The 21,962-nt window shown below is 34.2% G+C and overlaps 1 protein-coding gene across 1 annotated transcript in view; it reads left to right on the forward strand.

Moving 5' to 3' along the window:
• The window catches only part of LOC113231792, a 406,442-nt gene extending 389,197 nt beyond the window's left edge, over positions 1-17,245 (forward strand). Inside the window, exons 6-8 of the mRNA XM_026466324.1 lie at positions 11,617-11,815; positions 14,988-15,094; positions 15,233-17,245. Of these exons, the coding sequence (XP_026322109.1) occupies positions 11,617-11,815; positions 14,988-15,094; positions 15,233-15,355 (429 nt within the window). The 3' untranslated portion in view covers positions 15,356-17,245. The remainder of the gene's footprint in view (positions 1-11,616; positions 11,816-14,987; positions 15,095-15,232) is intronic.
• The last annotated feature ends 4,717 nt before the right edge of the window (positions 17,246-21,962 follow it).

Consider the following 21,962-nt stretch of genomic DNA (forward strand, 5'->3'; position numbering starts at 1 on the left):
CTGAAAGTCAAGCTATTATAGAAACGGACTCTGAATATGACGACGACGTCAACCCAAATGGGATACCTGAAGGCGCAGATACAAACTGCATATTCAGCGATACCAGGTATTCTAACGACAGACGTGGAGAAGAGCGGATTAAATGTCAGAGTTGCAACTTATGGGCTCATACAGCATGTGCAGGTCCTGAAAGCGAATATTACATCTGCGATTTTATTACATTTGCCGATAGATTTTTAATTAAGGTCAATACATTTAATATGACCTCCCGGGTGCCATATAACCCTCTCTTGATCTCGAGTTGCGAAATTTGATTACTTTTTAAATACTCATATTTTTTATTTTCCTGTGGTTATTTTATTTATTCTATTGTAAAGTATGCGTAGGCAAACGAATAAAGGTCACTATAACGTATATATATGATTTCTTCGCCTAGTATTTTTTTATTATGAGACCAATAAAACAAACTAGGTGTGGCCCACATTACAACATTTTCCTCTATAGAAGTAGTGAGATCACGTAGCTAACGTGCAATGAGCGTACATTTTTGTGTTTGTTCTTAGATTACATCATTATTTTAGAGCTTATGTAATTTTGTTTTAGTTTTCCACTAAAATATAAAATTTTCTATAAATTCCTGACGGAAAAAACTACTACCAGAATTTTGTTGCTGGCCTTAAAAACTATCTTAAGATATGTGATTGTTTGCACATAAAATTGTAGTGGTGTAATTGTTGTAACATCATCAGAAATCAACATCATGTGGACGAAGTCACTAAAATTTTAACAAAAGTTACAATTACTATCAAAAACGTTATTTGAACAAATTTAACTTAATTTCTTAAAAGTATATATATCCAGGTATAAAATAATAAAATATACGGATATAAAGTTGTGTTTGTTCGAATATGACAATATTCCATTATGACAATTCATCAAAAAGTTTGTCAACATATGTTTCTCTTACCCCATAAGTACTAGACCCTCTTACCCCAACAATGTTTTTGGCGGTTAGGATTTTGAAAACACGTATTATTTGTTGTTTTAGGTCTGAAATAACTAATAAAAAGTAAAACTTACCGTTTTCTCTACGTATTTTTCTATAAAAACTTTTTTCACCAAGATCTAGCAAGGAAAAAATTACGCGCCCACCTCGTGTTTTCAGACTACTTAGCTGTAATTTTTTTTTCTCTCTCTCAAATTTGGAACATCGTACCGACATCTTTACAAGCATTAAAACTAATTTGTTTGTCTGTTTTATCGACTGAAAGACTATAGTGCTAAACGCTTTACTTTAGATATTATGGACTTTAGTCCCTCTTCCCCCGGCGTTCTTCTTATCCCACCTGACCTTATACATAAAAATATGTATTCAAATACCATTAACGAATTACCACGTTTAAAAATTAACATGATATAGTGTTTAACAAAGAGAGATATACTATATAACAAAATATTAGAAAGAAAGAAAAGAAATAAATAAAAAGAAAAAAGTTACAACTATACGAAGCATCATCGCGACCAGACATATAGGATGTAAAAAAATAAACGACCAATAGCGTGATGTGTCAAAATGATATTTCGTAATTTCCCGCCTAATTTTGTCTATGTTTGAATAGAAGAAATCAATACAAATTTTTGTAATTAGTGCTCGTAAATGGCACCTGCGAAAGGTTAAAGGTTGTTATGTATTATTTTTCATGCCACTTTATGGTTATATTTTAATTGCAGCGCCCCCGAGGTCAAGTTGGTACTATTTTATGTTTCAAACCACTGTAACACATGAGAGCAATAAATCTTTGACTCATTTTTATTAGAAAGTTCATACTCAAAAGATGCTTTACATGAACGAATATCCATTTCAGTAATGCCTAAACAGAGGTCAAAGAATATCGTTATTATTATTGATACGAAGATCGAACAAACACAAAGGAAAATTCTTTCGATCCGACTGGACTCGAACGTCGACTGGACTGGACTTGACTGCAGGGTCTGTCGCCTTAATGTGGCTACGTTATTTTTATAATTATTAATACCTACAAAGATCGGACACTAAGAAAAAAATCCTTCGAACCGGCTGGATTCGAATCAACGTTTTCCAGCAAACCGTGCTAGACGCTATGCCAATTAAGTCACGGAATGAACTAGCGGATCTCGTTTTTCTAAGTGCTTGTTGCAGATTTTTGTTCTTGGTTTTTAACAACTTCTTTGCCTTAGCGCCATCTGTGAGATGTAGATATATTTCTTCACTCAGCCAAGTACCTTTACAGCTACCAGCAGCTAAGTCAAGACATCGCTTTAATAATTGTAATTTTTAAGTTTTTACTGAATTGTAACATATCATCACCATGATATTCAATTATTTATGTGAAATTACTCCACTAGTTTGTTATAATTGTTAATACAAAGGTCGAACACAAAGAAAAAAAATCTGCAATCCGGCTGGATTCGACAAGGTTGGAGTCGGGTCACAATGGGGTCACAAAATTTCGGTTTTGTAATATAAACTAATATGAAGTCACCCTAAGAGAAGCTGCCGTCAGCACAATGTAATTTCATGTCAGAATTTCCGTTTGAGCAAGTATTAATTGCTTTCCTTTGGCTCTGATTACAAAATGTAATATTATATTAGTATTTAACAGTTACTATAGCATTCACTCTGTAACAACTACGGGAATTATTTTCTTTGATAATTATCATGATAATTATGCGATACATTTACGATAATTATCAGTGATCGGAATTGAGGGAGTTAATTTGGCTAAACTAACGAATAACGTGGACATTCTTCTACATATCCCGGGATTCCTGAGAACTGATTGTTATTTGAATATGCGTATTATTTATTGAAATTTCAGTATATTGATTTGGCGACAAAATTATTATTTCTAATAAAGCATTTGCTACAAATTATTGTCTCAAAAAATAATATCGTAGTTGTGTTTCTAAAGATACGTATTTAAATACTTTAGCCATTTATATTAACAAAAAACATGAGACAACCTAGTTTGGAATGTTTAGAAACAAACAGTAAAATAAAAAATTTTATGCGTATTATTGACAAAATGGGTATGTCCGTACTACGAAAACGTTCGTGCTTTAGGTAAATTGATTTCCACAATTCCGATCACTGATAATTATCAATGGTAATTCACAATTTTGTCCCTTTAACTTTTGACCAAAAGTTGAAAACTGAGAAAAGTAAATAAACACGAAGTAAAATCTTTAGGAAAAGGATTTGGTTTGTGAGGCAGACTATATTTACCTAAATTACAAGTAATACACATAGAGTGGATTATACTTCCCAGTCTTTTTGAGGACATCACGTATATGGTCAATGTAAGTCCTTCCGGGACGTCCTCTTAAAACTCTTCCATCCACATTCGCATCATAAACCAGTTTAGCAACTCTTCTTACATCCATCCGCTCTACACGCCCAAACCACCTCAACATTCCTTTCTCTATCATAGTAAAGTAATCGTTGGTTATTCATCAAAACTACAGAACTAATAACAATTTCTAAGGGAGGTATTGTCCACTATATGTGTATTACTTCCTTGAAGTTCAAAGAAATATACTTTGTCTGTTCTAATCTTTGGTCATAACCATTAACAAGCTTGCTGTGGTTCGCTGTTCTGAGTATAATCACCATCGAGGGTGCGATACTTACTTTAGAAAGTAATACTGACTATGATAAAAGCTTTTCAGTACCTAGAGAAATTTTAATCACATGTACGAAATTGTGAGCGAAACTATTCCATTCTTGTATTATTATTTAATTTAATTTTTATAACATACATCGCTTATACATACATAAAACGATATCACATAAACCTTGTATAGATTTTTAACCGACTTCAAAAAATGAAGGAGATTTTCAATTCAACAGTTTTTTTTATGTTACGTGATTACTTCGACATTTGTGACCCGATTGAACCAAGTGACGGGATGAACAAGTCGTGCGCCTGGTGGTAATCGACACGCCTATTCATGACACTTACAGTGCCACTCAGAACTTTGCGACACTGCGACCATCACCTTTTAATTTTTTTTATGGATACCCCTGAGCCCAGGGAGACTCAGGGGTTATGTGGGGACTCTCCCTCCAGACTGGAGGGCCTACCCCACTAAAACCCCCCCGGGTTTCCCTCTCGCCGGTTGAGTCGGCGCCGTGGGATCAGTGAACATTCACCACGACGCCGCCCGGCCGCCCTAGCTTACGCCAGGGCTTGCGTCCATCACCCTGAGACATAAGTTAATAGGTCCCACGTGCCTGTAATTTCACCACCACCCCTTCTAAATCGGAACGTAGTAATGCTCATATTACTGCTTGGCGGCATAAATAAGTAAGTTGGCAGTACTTTCCTCGACGAATTCTTTCACAAGAAGCTCTACTGCTACTAAAAGTTAAAAGATGCATTTGTTATTCTTATTAACCAGTTTATATCAGTTATAAATACATACCACATGTTTGTTACAGAAACTTTCATTGTATTTTAAACAATCTTTTTAAAAATAATACCTTTTTTTCTCTTTTAACTTAGTAGAAAAAAAAACTACTTAAAAGAAGTATAACTAACTTAAATGTGACTTTTAATACTTGACTCATGAATAGAAAGAAGTAAAGTGCACAATTGTATTCAGTTGTGCCTTTTTTGTGTTATTGTATTGTAATTGAACTACATAATAAAGGCAAAGTTCCATACGTTACTAAGTAAAATCCTTTGATATTAGTGTTTTTAACGTAATTAACGTCAAATTATATGACTTTTTAAAGTACAAAATCTGATTAATGAAGTTAGTTATGCCCTTTGAGATTGCTATATATTCAACAATTATGGAGATATATATTTGCACAAAAAAAAATTGTTAGATTTTCTAGTATGTAATTTTGAAAACAAAATGTTGGTTGTGTGCTTTTTCGTTCCGAGGTCAGAATAGTTGTTTAAAATTCTCTAGTTTCTTAGCTTAAACAAGTAAAAAATTCGATGTAGAAAAAATAAACAATCTTTCACAACCCTCCGAGAGCATCGTCTCTGAATTCAATCCTGGCAAGAACTCTTAGGGATCAAAATAATGTGTTCCGAGAATTCCAGAATATTCCAGTTGCTTCTAGCTCTTTACAGCTTAAAGCTTAGTTCGTGTGATACAGTGACAAATACCCTTTCTACCTAATGCCGGGACAACTGAAATAAACAGCTTTTGCTAAAGTTTCTCTTATATGATATGAACTAAATAGTTACTTCAGTGAGGTACTGAAATAGCCATACGCAGAAAAAGATTTTTAAAATAATTAGTACAGGAACCCATTCAACTAAAATCACAACCAAGTCTAGGCTGTGTTTTCAATGGGCCCTAGCCGAGTGAGTGACCGACGTATGCGTCTCGAAACAGATATATAAATATAAATAAAATAAACTACGTAAATACTTATGTCTTTTGTGTATATCGTGTCATTGCAGTGTGTAATCTTATATCGAATAAATATTTACAAGTTCAAGTCTAACAAAACCACCAGATCCACCTCGAATGTACTAGCATTAAACTCGAACTAACGATACAATCAACGGCTACAATTTAAAGGCTTACTTCGAACTGTGGAATTTAAAATTAATGCCGCAGAGCGTAACAACCGCTACAGTGACAGTGCACTTAGCAACGTGCCTAGATAACTGTAATTCGTCGTTGCAGTAGGTACAACTTACGTCATATATAATTTTAACCCATTAACGTAAGTTCGCTGCCACAGGTTTCTTCCAAGAATTTTGTATAAGATTTTTATAGTCGTATTAACCCTGACGTTGTTGAGTCTTTTAAACCGACTTCAAAAAAGGAGGAGGTTCTCAATTCCACTGTTTTTTTTGTATGTATGTTACGCAATAACTACTATTTGTGAACCGATTTTCCTGATTATTTTTTTGTTGGAAAGGGGGTACTTCCATAGTGGTCACATTTCATTTTGAAGGAAGTCTTCCACCTCTAAGGGTGGCTGTTCACGCATGAAGATTCATTTTTATAAATAGCGCCTAAATTTTGTTAAGGAGCAATTATATTAATGTTTGATTTTGCTATTTCTCCAATTCAAGGCGTTATTCTCTCAATATTCTTTGAGTAGTGAGAACTGATTTTTATTATCTCCATTGTCAAGTCCTGTATAGTGTCGAATTTAAGGATATTTCAATAAAACTTAGCAAATAGACGTAATTCCACGTACTTTTGAGGTCGGTTTTTTTAGTACTCTCGACTGAAATGATTGAATATACAAATTTGTAATAACTGTATTTCCCATATTAGCTCGTTTACGCACAGCATTCGGTTCATATACGTTCCGAGTCCGAGACTATACAAATCTAGAAAACAAAGAAAGGTGCTTTTTTCCCACAATTACCTACCTCTATAATGCAGACTTAGCTTATTACTGGTCTATAGGCATGAACTGTTAGCGCGTTTGTGCACCGCATCCGATTCGTATTCTTTCCGAAACCCAGACTATACAAATCTAGAAAACTCGGATCTATTCGGATGTCGCTTGTACACTTAGAGGTAAAATAATCTATATGATATTTCGGACCGTCATTTCTCGCATTCGGAACAGAGGGTCTACTCTCGATCTCCGTCCGACATTCGTCCGAAACAATTACTGTCAAATAAGTAATATTCGACAAAATTAAAAGACAAGTATCAAGTATAAAGCCTCATTCGCATCACGCGTCTTTTCATTTGGTCAAGTATTGCTTATTTGGTAGTAATTGTTTCGGACAGATGTCGGACGGAGATCGAGAGTAGACCCCCTGATACGAGTCCGGCGCAGTGGGCAAACGCTCGTATTATTCAGTTTATCACATGCAAAATTTCATACCGGCAATCTAAGTTGCAATTTTTCATTGCATCTTTAGTGTATTGGGAATAAATAAAAACGAACTGCAAAATAATTGCAAATTATCTTACAGCTCGTCTAAAATTATGTTATATTTGTATTTTTTTTTCAAATGAACCAACGTTCCTGGTCCTTTACAACTCCTATGGTCACGGCTGACTCAACATAAATACATGATCTGAAAAAATAGTTTATTTTCCAATTTGTAGCAATCGTGAAAGCCTCAGAACTCGATAAATTATGTTTTTGTTAACTTATTGTGCGTATAACAAACCTATTGTTCAAATTATTATTGAATTGAATTACTCCACTAGTTTGTTATAATTATTAATACAAAGATCGAACATTCAGAAAAAAATCCTTCGATCCGGTCGGATTCGAACCGACACGTCTTCTAGCATACCGTGCCGGACGCTATACCAACTAAGCTGTGTGTGTTTGTTGTCGTGATTTTGTATTTGGTTTTTTTCAGCGACTTTTTAGCCGTAGCGCCATCTATGAAGGTAAAGAGATCCAAAATAGTAGTTAAGACGCATTTCGACCACACGGAAAATTTGTTTTTCGGCCCGAAACACGGTTGGCTAAACTTCACTCGACAAAAAACAAAGTTATGAAAAAAAATCATTATAATTACTACGTTCATCTACGGAAAAATCAGTTTCATGCGATAGTTATTACAGATTTTCTCTCCGGTGTTCTGTAAAAAACACGCCAGGGAAGTATGAGCTTATTTTAGAGTAAGAGAGTATATTTAATTTCTTAAGGGCAAATGTTTAAATATCGATAAATTTACCCGCATCTACCTCACACACTTCAAAACCTATGCAACCACGATACCATTTGGCCTTAACATAAAATAATTATAACTTTATTACCAAAAAAACATCGACCTCAAAAATTTGCTTATCCGTTGTCGCTGTGTTTTATTTTAATTGGAATTACATCTACGTACCAAGTTTTATTGAAATCAGTCATCGGAACGTGGGTGAAATTCAATAAACTGGATTCATCCTCTAATTTGCCACTCTTAGGCTGGTTTCAGAGCAGTGCGGATGTGGCCCGCAGATAAATGTGGGCCCTCCGCGCGGATTACCGGACACGTGTGGCGTTAGAATATCGTTTTACAGTGACGCGGATTGCTCCGTACGGAACATGCTCCGCGTGAACTCCACACAAGCCACACTAAATTAAATATTCGATTCAGAGCACTGTGGATGGACCGCAGGCGGACTGTCCTTACGCGTATGTAGTCCTTGTGAAACCAGCCTTAGAGGAGGAATATTTTCTTCAAATTCGAATGGGATCACTATCGAGGTACCCCCTTTCCAACAAAAAGGAATCATCGAAATCGGTTTATAAATATCGGAATAATCGCGTAACAAACACAACAAAAAATACAGACGAATTGAGCACCTCCTCCTTTTAAGCAGGTTAAAAGTAGGTTAAAAACGGCCTATCACAAGTTAGGACACAAGTACAAGAATATGTTAGAACTGTAATCGCTTGTTAACAAGAAGAGTACGTATCAAAAGAAATAGCCAATAATGTTACCTTGTTCAAGAACGGAACAAAGGAAATATAGTTAAGTGTGAGTTGGCTCCAGTTTGTTCCTTAAGTGAGCAGTAACGAGTATTCTTTGCAAAAAAGTTAACAATAATAAACGAACCATAAGAGCGTATACATAACACAGACAGTCACGCATATTACGCCAAAAAAGCTGTGACTAAAATAAACATTGTTCCTGGAATATTGCAGTGTATTGTTTGGTGTCGAGTTACTTTTGTAAACTTATGCAAATGTGTCGTGTCCATTTTCATTTAAAGAATGTGCAAACTGGAATTTAAATATGCATTGAAATAATCTCAGTACAGAGTGCTCAAAAAACCGACCTCAAAAGTACGTGGAATTACATCTATTTGTCTAGTTTTATTGAAATGTCCCCTGGTTCGCCACTATACACGACTTGACAGAGGAGATAATAAAAATCGGTTCTCACTACTCAAAGTATATTGAGAGAATAACGCCTTGAATTAAAGAATAGCAAAACGAACCATTAAAATAATTGCTCCTTAAGTAAAATTTAGGCGCTATTTATAAAAATGAATGTTCATGCGTGATCAGCCACCCTTGGAGGTGGATGATTTTCTTCAAAATGAAATGGGATCACTATGGAGGTACCCTCCTTCCAACAAAAAAATAATCATGAAAATCGGTTCACAAACACCGGAGTTCTCGCGTAACATACATACAAAAAAAACATACAGTCGAATTGAGAACCTCCTCCTTTTTTTGAAATCGGTTAAGAAAACAACGAACATCTGCTTTTTAACCGAATTGAAAATAGGAGGTTCTCAATTAGACTGTATTTTTTGTGTGAACGTTACGCGATTATTCCGATATTTTGTGTACCGATTTCGATGATTCTTTTTTGTTGGAAAGGGGGTACCTTAGCAGTGATCGCATTCAAATTTGAAGAATTTCATATTCCACCTATAAGGGTAGTAACTTAGGTTATGATCCGGTTTATTGGGTTGCACCCACTTTCCGTTCACCAATTTCAATAAAACTTGTCAAATAGATGTATTCCGCAAACTTTTGTGGTAGGTCTTTTTGTTATAAATTAATATAACTTTTTGTAAGGAGACCGAATCCAAGACGCTTGTTACTAGGAAAAAAGACAGACGTGGTATAATGGTACCAAAGTTACATATTGTAAAACATCGCCCAAAAAATATTTAATAATCTCTCTAATTGTACTTAAAATAGCGCACAATCCTATCTTGTATATCCTTCAAAAAGGATTAGGAACATTTATTGTTGGAAAAATCGTTTCACCATGTTGATGAGTTTGTTGATGGAGACATTTTTAACATTAATTTGTATTTAAACGTGAAACGTAAGAAAATTTCAATTAACGTTGTATTTATTCATTATTATTATTGTATTATTATTAAGTAAATTATGTCAACAATAAGAAGACAAATTTACAATTACTATTCAATTAGCGAAAGAAAATCAAGTATCTATTCATGGGAATATTGCAAAATTATCTTTTAAATTTACAACATCATTCGTACAACTCAATTAATTTTTAAATTGCTGACGCTGACAATAATTTTCATCAAAAATGGGGAGGATTATTGGCATTCACCGGGGAAGGCCGATATTGCAGGCAAAATTTGTGATAGTAAAAAGGCAAATTATTGTAACGAATAAACTAAATTATTTAAAAAAACAAAAAACCGACTGCATAAATATTAATCAAAAGCGATAAACTCTTTAATATATATGTATATATAGAGCTTTGTTTAAGAAATGTAGAACGCACTGGGGCGTTGGGGGCTGTAAATTTTTTTCTGTAGTTAAGTGAACAAGTTCCTATGTATATGAATGACCATAATAATTCACTTAAGGAAGTAGGTACTGAACAAAACACATCGCATACACAATGCATTCTAGATTGTTCATACAAAGCTATTTTTCAACAAATCTAGTTCTTAGGTTTTCGCGCTTGTTACACATAGGAAATAAAACTATAGTTTATCGAATCTAAATCACGTATATTTGTTTTTTTTTTCAAACGTACCACCGTTTCGGATCTATTACAATTCCCATGATCTTCTTCTTAGTAGTTATCTTCATTGCCGAAGGTCGTGTTCCCGAGAGGTTTTCGAGACTTTATGGACGATTTTCTTCCATCTGGTTCTGTTTTTGGCCTCTTTCAGGGCAGTTGTTATAGGGAAGTCACTTGGTCACTCCATCGGCTAGGTGGTCGACCGCGGAGTCTCTTATCTCCACCTTACCCACCACAGCCAGTTTGTCAAGGTTGTCTGGTTGTCGGCGAGCAATATGACCAAAAATACCGTAGGATTCTCTGGTAGCATATTGTGGAAAGTGTATCCGCGATATAGCTGCTCAATTATGGAATATTTGGTCCTACTAGCAGGCACACATCTCGAAAGCGTCTATTTTTTTCAATTCTGATGCCTAAATCGTCCACTACTCTAAGCCATATAGAAAAATCGAAAAACAATGTAGTATTATTATACAATACAATGTGTGCTATACCCATAGTAAATACACGATTTATATCCGAAAAATGCGTTTAATTGCCTATATTTTTCAATGATTTGTTATTTTTTCAATGATTTCAACTTAAATAATTTCGACTGTGCAAATGGTTAATCAAAAATCTTATTGGCCATCTTTTTTAGTATATTTTAATCAAAATGTTTAAATTTAATTCTAATAAGAACCATCCATTTCCAGTTCCCTCGGATTAATAAACCTTTCGCGCCCTGAAGGGACTTATTAGCATTTTTTTATGGCCCTGTCGAATTGAAATCCCGAGGGGACCCTTTAATCGGCGTTATTCCGCCGCCGAAACTTCTAAACCTGGTTGACGTCATTTTAACTCGCTTTTGTGGGTAGATGGGACAACATCTGTTTAAAATGGGAACTTGATTTATTTCAGACATTTTTGTTTCAAAAAGTTCTAAACAGTACATTGTTGATATTAACATGTTACTATGTCTAAATAAAAGATGTTTTATATTGCCCTAAAAATATACCAAGTTTCTTAGATCTTAAATACTTTTCAGAAGTTTATCAGCCATAATCAGTTTATAATCACAGTGGAACAAATAACACTTGACACTATTATTTTACCACTGCATCAAATTCATAAAATATAACAAAATTTAATTTTAATGCTGAAATCGATAACCTTTTTTTTTCAGGATGTTATTCGCCTGGAGACGCAATACTGGTCGCTAGTGGAGATTCCTCGTCAGGAGAAGGCGGAGACCGTACCCGCTTTTGTGCTGCGCGCGTGCGCCATCATGGAGAAGACGCAGAAGTCTGGAGAAGGTGTCAAGACTTCTTCCAAGTTAGCTGAAGAAGCAGCAGACCGAAGGGAACGGATAGAGAGGCTCAATGGTGAGTAACGGAAATTTTTACACATTTCTTTTAATATATAGCATGCAGATTTACGACATCTTCAAACCATTCTATGCAGAAAAAATAATGCTTTACATAATACCGATTTCTTACTTACGAATAGCGACCATCTGTAACAACATTCACTTTTATCCTACTTTCAAAGCATTTTCGTCGCCTTCCTGCAACATTGCGCCTTGATTTAAGAAAACCAAAAGAAGCTATCTAGTTCTACATGTCATTTTTAACTTTTAGAGCCAATGTGTAGAGTGTCTTGAGTCTGAGTTTTAATATTCTTCCCCTTATTTCCTTCCTGAATTTATTCAATGGCATGTCGCGTCGTCCAACGCTATGAGCGTTTTCAATTCACCCTTTTTAATTATTTTTTGCCTGTTACAGCAACTGATAAAATCCAGTCATGTCCGTTTATTGATTCGGCCTGCATTTACATTTTTAGATGAACGTCAACGAAGTTCACATAAAATTTAAAAACATAAAAAAAATATGAACTATGTAAATATACGTATAAATAAATATATAAATGTAAATATATACGACTAAAAAGTCGTTGAAAAACCAAATACAAAGACACGACGCAAGCACATAGAAAAATTCGTGAGGTCCGTTGGTTGGTTCCGTGGCTTAGTTGGTATAGCGTCTGGCACGGTATGCAAGAAGACGTCGGTTCGAATCCGACCGGATCAAAGGAATTGTTTCTGAGTGTTCTACCTTTGTATTAATAATTATAAAAAAAATATGTTCCAATATTTTTTTCAATAAAGAACTTTTCGAAATTCCGAACTTCAAATATAACAAAATGAATTTTTTATTCATAGTTATGCTAAAATGTGTTTATACAATTTATGATTTGGTGCATTGTTTTGCAATATTTAATTAATTAATTTTTTTATGATATACGACGAGTTGTGACGAGAGAGAGTGACCAGATTAACAAATCATACGCCTGGTGGTAATCGATCCGTTACAGTTGCTCATCACTCTGTGACACAAAATTGACAAGCCCCATTTGCCAATAGTTTCACCGGAATCTTTTAAAACCGGAACGCATGAATGCTCACATTTACTGCTTGGCGGCAGAAATAGATAAGGTGGCAGTACTTCTTTGGACGAACTCTTTCACAAGGAGCTGCTCTACTGCTACTGTTAAATCAACTTTGATCGAGAACAAAACAGACGTATCCGTAAATGTGCACCAAATACCGTCGTGAAATGTGTGAAGTTCGTAAGTAATATTCGTAAGTGGTTAAAATACTTAAAATTGGACTTTATCCGTTTCAATTTCAAACAGATTTCCCAACTAGAAGAAGAACTGACACACTTTGCACAAATGCTAGTAACCAAGACGAAAAACCAATTTAGAGCTAGTAACATTCTCTACATTTCTACGAATTGCAAAGACAATCTTGCGAACACAGTTAGTGCTTTCACACCTTAAAACTGCTGCCGTTGGCAACCAACCAAGTTTCCGGGCGAACCTTTGTTATCAACGGGAATCTTACTGAAATTAGGAACTTGTTCCTACTAACATTTCGTCCAATGTCGGTACTAATTTATGATAATTGGAGTCCCACCGAATTCCCGCAAAATTGGCTCAAAATTTAGGCCCAAGAGCGGTTTTATTAAAATATTAAAATGTTCACAATTTTCGTAGCCCCTTTTGCCCCCTGGTAACTATTTGCATATAATATAGTGTTTGTTGTCAACATTTTATGCGTACAAACATGCCTGGTTGTAAACAAGGCTTTCAAACAGAAAACACACTTCAGTATTTGATTGAAACTCTACAATTTCATTTAAATGAAAACCTCCTTTTTAGTATAAAATTTTAAAATACATATTCACTATAAATTCATATATATTTTGCAATTTGTATTTGGAATAAAAACACAACAGATACAGGAAAAAAATTTAAGTACAAAACGGTTCCGTAATTGACTTCATAACTTTCAACATCCAAGTTTATCGAATTTATTTCTCCTTCATAAGCACTTATAGGAATTGCTTGAAATAATCTCAGTACAGAGTACTAAAAAAACCGACCTCAAAAGTACGTGGAATTACATATAATTACCAAGTTTTATTGAAATCGGTTACCGGAAAGTGCGTAAACCCGGATTCATCCCCTAGTTCGCCACTGTACGGGACTTGACACAGAAGATAATAAAAATCGGTTCTCACTACTCAAAGTATATTGAGATAGAAAAACGCCTTTAATTAAAGAATAGCAAAATCAATCATTAAAATAATTGCTCCTTATACTAAAGTTTAGGCGCTATTTATAAAAATGAATCTTCATGCGTGAACAGCCACCCTTAGAGGTGGATGTATACCCTCTTTCCAACAAAAACAGAATCATGAAAATCGGTTCACAAATACCGGAGTTATCGCGTAACATATATACAATAAAAAACAAACAACTTGAGAACCTTCTCCGTTTTTTGAAGTCGGCTAAAAATAAATTTAATCCTTGACTAAAAATCAAATAGCTGGGCTCCGCCGCAACCCGCTTGTAAAACAAATTAAGCTCTAACAATGAGTTAAGCCAAGCGTTCCCGCACAAGTAACGAGATACGGGATTCCACATTTGCATTTACTGTCTTAATATAAATAACAGACTTACAAATTTCTATTGCTTGACTAACAACGTCTTACGGCAACCCGATAGTGACAGAAATGCAATAAATACAGTCGCTATGATTTTAACAGTAAGAAACAATAAAATTAATAATAGCAATTCCTAGGTAACAGAATTTTTTTATCAAACATCATACTCGTGAATATTTGAAATTAACGCTTCTAATCGCAGTGTGGCGGAATGTACCTTTAATGTCCAAGTTACGTACACTTGAGAATGATTCGTAGCAACAGACGGTTAAGGACACCTTCATGATGAAACCTGGTAGTCGAATAATATTCACAAACCTTAGAAAACGCATATATGACCCTAACCAATAAACCAGCATGGAAGACTTATGGCCCAAACATAATATTCAACAAATAAAACAAACAAATATTCCTTTGAAGAAACACGTATAATATATTGATAACTGAGAGTACAATTAAAAAATGATGATGGATATTTGTGTATTACTTGTATAATGTTTCTTTTTCATTGTAATTTCATGAAATGTATCTTTTTCTATCTTTCCAGACATGACAACATCTCAGATAGAAGCAGAGAACACCCAGATGACGAACGATCTCTACCGTCTGCTAAAAAAGTATACTGGTCTTAGAAATCTAATTAGAGAGCTCAAGGTAAAATCTCAGTTTTACTTAACAGACCGAGTTGAGACAGAGAATAAATACACTTATTGCCTTTTCTGATATACGCATAATTAATATTTAAGGAAGTGTTATTTGTCTCCATATTCATGGTGGTTTTTGTTTTTCCAGTCAGAATACGTCAGCACAAAGATGTACCCGATGTTTCCTCGGTACACAATGCTCAAAGATATGATCAAGGACATCATGCATGACCCTGACTACATGGAGGTGTGCCATGAGGTGGATCCCTAGCGCGGGGTGCGCAATTAGTTGAGGCACTCCTTCACCGACCGCAGACGGTCCGGTCGTCGCTAGCTTCTGGAAACATCTGGAATGATCTCGAATGTTCTGGAACTTTCGAGAACGGATGGAAGGAAATGGAACGAAACATACGCGTTGCCCTTGACTGATACCTTGCAATTTCAGATTTTCGAGCGTTGCGTAACATCATTGCTTGTAAATAGCGCTGTTGAAAAATCTTGTTATTAGCATTATAGCGCAGTTCGAACGTCGGCCGCATTCTATGCAATGCACTAACTCAGCTTTGGATGTTAAAGCTTAGCTTGTAATGCAGTCTCCGAGCTGAATTTCGCGCCGCAATTCTCTGAAGAGCCGCGGGATATCCCTAAATCCAAGCCTAGTTACAAATATCTTTACCTAATAGGTTTTTTATCTGTACTTGTTTAAACTACTGCAAGTTAGAAAAGATGCGTCCAATTTTAGTAAAATTACTCTTGCCAGTCGCCTGTCATTTTCTCTATTACGTAGAATTATTCATTTGGGATTGTTTACTTAATCACTCTGTGACTGAATAAACAAATTCTACAGATCCATTTCGTTTAGTTCCGAAGACGTAGATGCGATTGAAATTAATTCAAAACAGAAGATAACAGGCTACTAAGTTTTAGAATAATGACAATTCTTGTGAATTAGTCCTCTAAAAATGGAAATGTTTAATGGAAAAGAGGAACAAAGATCAACGTTTTGAATTATACCACAGAGGATGGTCGCAAAGAAAAAATTACACAATTAAAAATCAAACTTTTTTCTTTGACAATAACAGATGTACTATTATTGAAATTTTGGAGTTAACTGTCACTTATGTCTTATTAGTACCTGTATCTACTTCTACTTATTAACTCTTCTACGAATAGTCGCGTATGAACAAGTCTATTTCTAGAATATTATTTTGAAGTGATTTGGCTAGCGGTGTGGTGCGGAGAGTACTCAATTTATTTGCGCTTTTACAATGGGACTACTCTAGTGTTAAGTTGTGTTATAAGTGTTGTGTTAGTGTTCGAAACTTGCCAGCTAAGGGCTTAGGCCATAATTCATGCCCGGTGGCATTGACATTCTGTCCAGGTTCCAGGTTTAACTTTTGACAAGTAGTAGAAACGAAAAAGGACAGCATTTGGAAAACTACATCAGGTCTTCTCGTTACCAAAGATTTTCAATCAGTGCGTTCTACCCGTTATGACATACGGAGCTAAGGCGTGGACCAACGAGTTCTTGAGTGGAGACCACGGCTCGGCAGACGTAGTTCAGGATTCTGGCCAGATGGAATAACTATCTAAGAAAGGCTTGGACGAAATGGCGCACATTGGAAGAGACCTATGTCCAGTGGACTGCCATAACCTGATGATGATAGTAGAAACTGTGGTTTTAACAACAATCTGTCAAAAGCTTAACAATTAAACGGCAACATTATGTAAAATATTTACCAAATAATAGAAAAAAAATGTCAACGACAGAACAGAGAAACAGAATATTAATGTCACCGAGTCTCAAGTCTTTCGTCTTACACGATTAGACTGATGTTGTAAATGTTCCTTGGATGATTTGTTTTGTGGCTGTGTATATAAGGACTTGGTCCTGGTATATTGATGTTCTACTGTGTTTGTAGATAGCCCTAGTCAAAAGTTCGAGATAGAATAGTTTTGTGAGAAGTTAGAGAGTCACCATACTTATCGGCTTGGACGGAAAAACCTTTGTGACCAGGCAATAAAAGCGAAATAGGCATCGTGCGTTTCGACTTCACATTGATAAGTGTCATGACTCCCAAAAAAGCATATTTGTTTTTAAACTCGATTATAATAATTATTTCATTTGTTTTTATACATAACAAGTACATACTTATTCTACTGCAGTTACGTCTTAAGTATTTTTTTATCTATGTGGTTTTATAATTGTTGTTGTGAAAAGGTTTGTTATAAAAGGTTTTTCTTCCACAGTTTACTTAGAGCAACTGATTATGGCTATCACCAATACCTGTATATATTGATGATGTTTTCATGATCACGGGACAAATTTTAAGGGTCGGTTGCAAAAAAGATAAAAATAATCAACTGTTCCCCGTACGTGTTGGTTGAGTATATTAGATTTTTTGCGATATGAATGGCATTATTGTAGCAAAAAGTTGTTCATTGCTATAGTAAAAATGTATCATTTTTCATATCACATAAAATTTTATCATATACGGCACCAGTCATATAGCAGATATGGCTGGTACCACAGACGTTATTATTTTTTTATTTAGTTACTTTCCGAATAATTGCTTTCTAAACTTCGTACCTTGTTTAATTTTAATTAATCATATAACATTATAATTATTAAGTTGTCTTATTGTATTATGACTCATAATATAAATATGTCAAATCGTAAGCGATGCTTTTGGAATTATAAACTGTATATGTATAGTTATATACGTATATATATTTATGTACTAGTATATAGTTAAGTGTATAATAATGGTTTTTATGTTTTGTCCGAGTCTAATGCTTTGATTTTACCAACTTTAACTTAGATACATTTTACAATTTTCAATGAGAACTTAACATATCTTATTACATATGCATATAATAAACCGTCTTATCACTAAATAAACTCAATGTAGTAACTATTACCTGTCTATAACATAATGCCTACATATTTCGAAACATTTCTGTCTATTACACGTAAGAATAAACTATTTATACTAGTGAAGTAAGTTTAAGTAACGAGTTACAGAACATTATGAAAATATTTAGTTTTTAAAACATGTATGTGATAAAAGTGCGTTTATCACATGCAAGTCATAAAATAATACGAGGTATATGACGCAAATTATGTATATTTGAAATTTTATCGCTATCCTATTTAAGCGTATAAACTTATCGACTAATTTCGTTAGTTACTAATTTCGTTTGTAGAATCTTTGTCTGTCCTGAAGTTATAATTTTACAGATGTGACCAATTACACTAAGATGAGTAAGTGCGATTTGCTTACGAGATTTTTTCGAGAGTTTTTTTTTAAAGAAAATTAATTAATTACGAGCAGTTCATTATATATAATTCAATTAATTCCTATCATTATCTTTTTTTTTGTTATGTATAATTATTGTGTGCGCTTATGGGAAATCAATGGACATGTTATCTATCATTTCAATAATAATAGGGAAATAATTTTTTTGGTACCCAGGTGGCACCTGGTTGGTTAGAATTACATTCAAATTTAAAAAAAGGAAGTCCGTGGGTAATAATATCTCGCTTAATATTTGTAACGTACTATGCTGATAGTCATTAAGTTCATGAATGTATGACAATGGTGTCGATTCGGGCATACACAAACTAAACTTAGATTAAGTTCAGTTCATCTATCTCTTCGGATATCAATTCGAATAACGACAAAAGTGTCAGTTTTAGTTTGAAGCTGTTAATTTGAAGAGCTCTTGGTATATTTACTCATAAAATAAATGCATAACAACTTCAAACTAAAATGAAATCTGTTTTTTTTCTTACTTAAAATTAAACAGTCATACATCAGTCATATGAAATCAACTTAACTTAAATTTCGATTGCGTTTGCCAAAATCGAAGCCGGTATGTATAGTTATTGAATGAATTGCCATTGTATGTGTTCAGACGTGGAGTACATAATCGTCAAAACATAGATATTTTGAACAATATAACTTAGTATAATATTAACTCATAAGATGTATTACGGTAACACTGCTAAATAACAGTTTCCTCAAGCATCTGTGGTTGCTTATGGTTGCATAAAAACTGTTGAATACCAATTACATTAACAATACAATAATCTGTATGTTTTTAGTGGAATGCCAGTGTCTGTACAATCGCCTGGGTCCTGATTCTCGTGCGATAGAGAAAACTTCACAGTCGATAAATTTTCTAAAATCGAGTCCGATGTCGTCTTTGGATTTCTCAAAGTCTCACGATGTACATAAATCGATGTACAACGTTCAACACGCCTATGTGGTCAGAGGTAGTAGAAACAGTAATGTCAAGCGCAAATTCGTATAAAAATAAAATAGTTGTGGTCATGTGGAACCAGTGGTCAGATGGAATTGCTGTCGCAGTGTGGATTTTGGTTCACTATAAATCTTGAAGGTGTTATGTTGATCAGAAATATGACAACTGGATCTCAGTACTTACCGTACACAACTACTACACTAAGTTTCAAATTTAAACTCAAACAATGGGACGATGGTTTTAGTAAAGAATTATTAAAACTCCATTTTTTTCTGATATACGAAGTTTTTGCATTTTTCACTTTCTAAGTATGATCGAAGTTAACTTAAATATTACATAAAATTGCAAATAACATTTTAAACGTTGATTGTGTATTCAATTTCCTCAATCCCAGTACTATATTCAACAATACAAATGTCGAAAATTTCCACGACAGTGCTTTCAACGATAGCGAGCATCCGAATTGTAGTTAAATAAGGAGCCGACCACGAGTGATAACATTATCAGTTAATAATTATGATTTTTGTCAAAGACATAATTTTGACAGTGAAGTAACACAACGATGCGTTTCGTCACGTTCAATTATTTCAAGAAGTTTTGGACTTCAGAGATTTCCATGACATTTTCGGCATTGAGGCTGTGATATTATTTCGAAATGGCGAAAATGTCGTAGCGTTCTGGAATTGGCCCTCAGTACCTCTACCATGACTTTCGAGTGTTAATAGTGCTAGCAACCACTTTAAATGTTTACATGACAACAAATAAAAAAATAAAAATAAAAAAGTTACTGTATAGCACCTCCAGTAATCGCAACAAATATTTGACTAAGTAGATATTTAAATCGTTAAAGAATTTATGTGCGTTTTTAAATAAACCAGTAAATTGCCAAATTGCTGTATTGATCTAAACGTGTGTAAAATATGTAAATAGCTGTACTGTTATTGTAGCTCTTTGCTATTTTTCATGAGATGTGTATGCATGTATTTCAAATTAAGTCGATTTTGTGTTTCAAGGAGCTTTGTTGTAAATTGTAAAGGTATAATTTTCAATGTTTCGCCAAATAAAAGTTGCAAAATCCTTTTAATATATATTACAATAGGATCTTTGGTGAAACATGATTTTATTCAAACTTTTTATTAAGACATTGTTTGTTTCTTTTACCATTTTAACAATTAAGTAGATACGCTGTGTCGGCGAAATATACAAAAACTTGTTCAAGTAATTGAGACCATAATTTTTACACTTAGGTATCACTGGATGTGCGATGACTTTAATACTAGTGGTGAAGGATTCATACATACTTTTTACATCGGTATACTTTCGTCACTAAGACTTCTTGACACTTTGCCTCTACTGCATACAGATTTCTTGAAATCCAATAAAATTTTGTGGTCCAAATTTTTCTCTTGAGTTTTTTGCTTAATTTTGTACTTCAGCCATTAACATATCTGCTACGACTCCTATACCTCGTCATTATCTTGATTGTGCAAGGAAACAAATGCTACCTGGAGTCTGATGAACTCGTAACGTGTAAACCAAAATCGTATAGATCGAACTCGGCCCAAGGGCACTCGTATAGTAAAAGCCCGTTAAAACGAAAAATGCGCCATGTTTTGATGGTACTAGAAAAAACTTCACAAAAAAATAATCACTAGAAAAAATGGTGACAGAATCGGTTATTTGCCGATCGTGAATTTTAAGAGATAGAGGTTTTTAGTAAGTGTCTAGGCAAAAAATAATTATATCGAATAATTTTGGTGGAATAAAACTAGCAGAAATCAGAAACATTTATTGTATGAACTGGTAGATTAAGATGTTACTTAAGTATGCATCCATACATTTGTTTCGCAGTTCTTACCCAAGTCGGGCGTACAATGTCTTAAAATTACAGTCATTAAAGTTCAATTAAGATATACAATATATAAATTTAAAAGTCCATAAAATAAAATAAAAGTAAATTAAACATGATGCACATTTGTCAAATGTTTTATGTCACTTTATAAAATTTACTTAGATTATAGAAAACATTGTCAAGCGTTTTCATCGATTAATAAAATACACAAATTAAAAGAAAGCTGAGAAAAGGTTTCTCTGGTGAATTTGACGGTGAATTCGTATTCTTTTCTTCAGCTGATTATGTCAGTTGTTGTGTACGATTTGATCAGACTGATCTAATAAAAATTAAGTGGTGACCTAGATTCCCAGCATTTTCTTTTCAAATGAAACTGTGCTGTTTTCACTACTATATTTAAATATGTTTCAGTAAAGTTCTGTTCTAAGTCAAGTGAATACTTTTGGATGTAAAACGTCAAAAGAGACCAAATTTAACATCGATGTAGCTAATGTGGGAATGTAAATATCTAGCGCTTCATGTCCCGTAAATATTTAATCCTTCTAGCATTGACAAAGAGCGTATATTCCTAAAGAAAAAGTCGATTCGGTGAAGCTTATAACAGAAAGTCATATAATAATATATTAGTATTGCGCGCAACATTTTTTTTTCTATTATTAATGGTCGTTTCCTCCAGGAGTGAGAGAAATTGTTGTTCAGTGAGTCAATATTTTATTACAGCAAGCGATTAATGTATTAAAAATTTCAAGCAATCTTGCTT

Source organism: Hyposmocoma kahamanoa, unplaced genomic scaffold (genome assembly GCF_003589595.1).
Source record: "Hyposmocoma kahamanoa isolate Upper Pololo Valley unplaced genomic scaffold, ASM358959v1 66, whole genome shotgun sequence".
NCBI classification, from domain to species: domain Eukaryota; kingdom Metazoa; phylum Arthropoda; class Insecta; order Lepidoptera; family Cosmopterigidae; genus Hyposmocoma; species Hyposmocoma kahamanoa.